Source organism: Temnothorax curvispinosus, unplaced genomic scaffold, assembly GCF_003070985.1.
Source record: "Temnothorax curvispinosus isolate PA1 unplaced genomic scaffold, ASM307098v1 QBEX01004395.1, whole genome shotgun sequence".
Classification (NCBI taxonomy): domain Eukaryota; kingdom Metazoa; phylum Arthropoda; class Insecta; order Hymenoptera; family Formicidae; genus Temnothorax; species Temnothorax curvispinosus.
Window position 1 is genome coordinate 1 of NW_020214175.1, and position 4,411 is coordinate 4,411.

General features: G+C 30.4%; 1 protein-coding gene across 1 annotated transcript; it reads left to right on the forward strand.

The window, feature by feature from the left end:
- Nucleotides 1-102: 102 nt before the first annotated feature.
- On the forward strand, nucleotides 103-3,131 carry LOC112453480 (the record flags this gene model as incomplete). The annotated part of the gene is made up of 6 exons (XM_025014264.1): nucleotides 103-370; nucleotides 439-640; nucleotides 1,829-2,248; nucleotides 2,318-2,504; nucleotides 2,582-2,805; nucleotides 2,918-3,131. Coding segments are annotated over 6 exons (1,515 nt in total), but the record flags the coding sequence as incomplete, so codon positions are not given.
- Nucleotides 3,132-4,411: the final 1,280 nt, after the last annotated feature.

The following is a 4,411-nucleotide window of genomic DNA, read 5'->3' on the forward strand; positions in this document are numbered from 1 at the left end:
AAAAGACATGTGCAAGTGAGGTTAGAAAGAATAATTAACATTGTTTACTTTTTGATTTTCAAGGTTTGATTGGCAAATAATTGAAACTTATTGTTTATATAGGTACAAAACAATTCTCCGGAATGTTTGCATGCAGAGGATTCATTAGGGTCTCGACGGATAGTGAATTTAAAAGTATTTGGACAACAACTGTGGTGCCTTAGCTGCAACATTGCATTATCAATAAATAATGCAGTTAGTGAAAAAAATTTTGGATTGGCAAGTATTTTCAAGGTCAAATGTTCTCAATGTGGGAGATTGAGAACAGTAAATACCGATGATAAGTTACCTGGAAATGAAGGATTTATTGTAAATACAAAAGCAGCATTCGGTACGAAAATAATTATTTTAATTTATGCATAAAATTACTCTATTATTAATCGCAACATTTATTTACAGGAATGATTGATGCTGGAATTGGGCCAACCCATTTAAATACTTTCTTAACGTCAATAGATCTGCCCTCAATTGCACCCAAATCTCTGAAAATTCATGAACGCAGAATTGGTAAGGCTATAGAAGAAGTTGCTAAAGAATCTTGTTTAAAAGGCATTCAGTTAGAAAAAAATTTAACTGTGAATGAATCTCAAGACGTACTATTGTAAGTTTAGTATGTTGTTATTTATATACAGGAGAATATTTATAATTAATTATGTATCTTTTTTTTATAATGATTTTTTTTCTCATTATTGACACATTTATATCAATCAATTTTTGTATTACTTATTGATTTTTTTATAATTTTTTACTAGTAATACACACTAATAAGTGTACTCATTTTGTATCACATAATTTCAGCGGATATATTTTCGTAGTTTGTGGCTTAGTGTTTACTTTATTTTTTTTAAATTTACTTACATAGTGAAACTTTTTATATTTACAATCAATTTTACTTCGTAACATCGATTTTTTATTTTTATAGTATATAGTATATAGTAATATCAGTAATAATGTTACTTGTGTATTTAAAATAATAATAAAATATACTATTATCATTGATTAATAAAAATGATTATGTACCATAAAAAGTATATTATGTACTTAATTTTTCTTTCTGTTTTTTGCTCATTCCTCAGTTCTTAAAAATAAAATTTATACAATTTTTTTTCATTTGTAAAATTAATTATTTTTATTAATATATAGAATGGACACATGTGAAAATAATAAAGAATATTCATCACCTGAAAATAAAATTTATTTAAAAGCGTCGTTTGATGGTGCGTGGCAAAAAAGAGGCAATGGACGAGCTTATAACAGTTTGTCCGGTGGGTGTTTAATTAAATCGACCCTGACATTATAATACACAAACTATTTGAAAAAAACTATTGGTAAAGAAATAAATTGTAAAAAAATTGATTATTGTAGGGCACGCAATTCTTATTGGCTGCAATTCAGGTAAAGTTATTTCATATGCTGTTCGTAATCAAGATTGTCGCAAATGTAAATTAGGACACCCAAAAGATGATCACGATTGCCGACAAAATTTTGAAGGGTCTGCCAAAGCTATGGAGTCGGATATGGCAGTTGAAATGATAACAAAAAATCCTCTTTTCAAAGAAGAAAATGTTGACGTTAATGTTCTAGTTGGGGATGACGATTCCAGCACTATAGCATCTGTTAGAAAAGTAGCTTCTCACGAAATTGAGAAATGCTCTGATTGGAACCACGTGCTCAAAAATTTTAATAATGCACTATATGCTTATAAAGTACCTCGTGCTTTAATTTCATACTTTTCTAAAAATTTTTCATGCTCTGTTCAACAAAATAAAGGAAATTCAAAAAAAATTAGAGATGCTCTTACTGCAGTGGTTCCTCATTCTTTTGGACAGCATGATTTTTGTGGAGATTGGTGCAGAAGTCAAGATGCAGGAGAGAAATATCAGCACAACAATTTACCAAATGGTAAACCGCTTTCGGACTCGGCACTTCGTTTGTCTTTGACTCAAATTTTTAATCGGTACATAGATTGTGCTGAAAAATTAGCTGAATGTGGCTCTTCGCAAGAAAACGAGTCAATGAACAATATTGTGGCCTCAAAAACTCCAAAAGCGAGACATTACGCTGCTTCGGAATCCCTTAGTTTTAGGATAGGCGCATCTATATGTCAGAAAAATCTGGGTTCGTCATATGCAAATGACGTTTTTCGTAAACTGGAATTATCACCAGGAAAAAAATCTGTGAAATATCGCACAGCAAAAGATGAAAAAAGGCAAAAAGAAAAAGTAAGAAAAGGTAATGTACAGTTTAAAAAGCAAAGACTTTTTTAAAAAAAAAAAAGAACGAGAAAAGTTGCTACCAGCGTGCGCAGAGAAGGAGTTGCATACCAATCTGGTATTGCTATGCACGATTTTACTCAAATGCAGAATATTCAAAATCTTACAGAAATAACCGATTTTTCTCAGTGTAATATTGTTGTATTTGATTTAGAAACAGCTGGTTTTGCTAAATCAGATGAAATATTGCAGGTATTGATTTCGTGCATAACTAATCTTCGCAGTTATTATATTATCTGATGTACTACGAATATTAATTTTATTTTTAGATTGCGGCATACGTCGAAAATGAAACATTTTCCGTGTACATATCGCCCACTCAATTAATATCCAAAACCGCAACAGCTGTAACAGGTCTCCACGCAATGTCCGGTGAATTGTATTTACACGGCACAAAAATGATATCGACATCAGCTACAGACGCTGTGAATCAATTTATTTCATTCCTACGAAAATACGATCAATGTCTTTTAATCGCACACAATTGTTTCAAGTTAGTATTACGGAGAATATTTTGCAATTTTTATCGACAGCATAACAATAATGAATAATATCGTTAGCAAAAACCTCTATTATAATCTAATTTTATATTATTCTTTTGGCAGATTTGATGCACCAAGATTGATCAAACTAATTGAGAAGGTAGGATTAATGCAAGCATTTTCTTCATGTGTAAAAGGTTTCGCAGATTCACTGGAAATTAGTAAATGCGTTCTTCCCGAAAGAGTCAAGGAAAAACAAAAGTTTTCAATTGCTAGTCTTGCACAAGATTTTCTACCTTCATTTGATGTACAAAATCTACATAACGCAATTGAAGACGTAAAAATTTTACATAAAATTATTGAAAAACTAAATATATCAAAAAAGATGATAGTTAACAATGCCAAAAGTATTTCTTTCCTTCTACAAAAAGAAGAAAATAAATTAATAGAGTTGCAAAATAAGTCGACATTGTTAGAGTATAAAAATAACGTATCTAGTCATATGATACTAAGAATGTCAAAAGCTGGAATAAATAAGTCTGTATTACAGCAAACTTATGAAAAGAACGGTGTTGATGGTCTGCGCATTTTATTAAGCCAAAGTATTGATGGAAAATCAAGAATTACCAATAATAAGAGAGTAATTGACAAAATATGTGATATATTTACTCTGCAAGAAAGCTGTGAAAAATAATATTTTTCTAAGAAATTATGATAAGTATAGTTGATGTGTTTATGTATAACTATATATATTTATAAATAAATATATATATATATAATATTTACTTGTTTACTTAATTAATAAAATGAATAAAAGATGTTTAAAAAACGCATTTTACTTATTTACGTGTAATACAACATTTGAAACTTCGCGCGATTTTGACACTCGGAAGATCATTCGTCCTAACCTCTCGTACGTCATATTAAAACTACAATATCTTTTATAACTAATCGTCAACACCAAGTTTTCTTCTTATCATTAGAAAGATTATTATTTTAACTACAATTCCTTAGTTTTTTGTTTACCTGGCTCGCAAACTTGCCAAGAAAATACATCACTTCCGGTAAAAATTTTAGTGTTTACCATATGCCCTGTGTTAAAAATGCGAATTTCAATACTGATATTTTTACAGTTTTTATCGTCAACCTATGCTCAAGTTTTGGGCATCGGTCCGTTGTGGTTCACTTTACAACATATATTAATTTCATAAAGATCTGTCATATTATGATCGAGGTAAGAGCCTCCTTTAATTCTTTTCAATCTTTTTTCGTTTGCTGGGTATAGTTAGAGATTTCTGGGCTTATTGTCGTGCGAGCTAGGGAATAGGGGGCGCGGAGAGATACGTGTGGTAGGTGAGAGCAGAGCCACAGATGATATAATAAAATAGATAACCAACTCCTGGCTTTTGCTTTAAAACAGTGTTTTAAGCGCCACCTGGGCGAATATACATGAGCGAACTAATATTCAATATGGCCGACTTCTCTATATATATATATATATATATATATATATACAGATACATTATATGTTGTTTTCATAAAGTAAACTTTTTCTCTTCTATATATATTCCTTCGAAGAGCTAAAAGGTTATAAACAGTGATTCCGTATAGACTGTA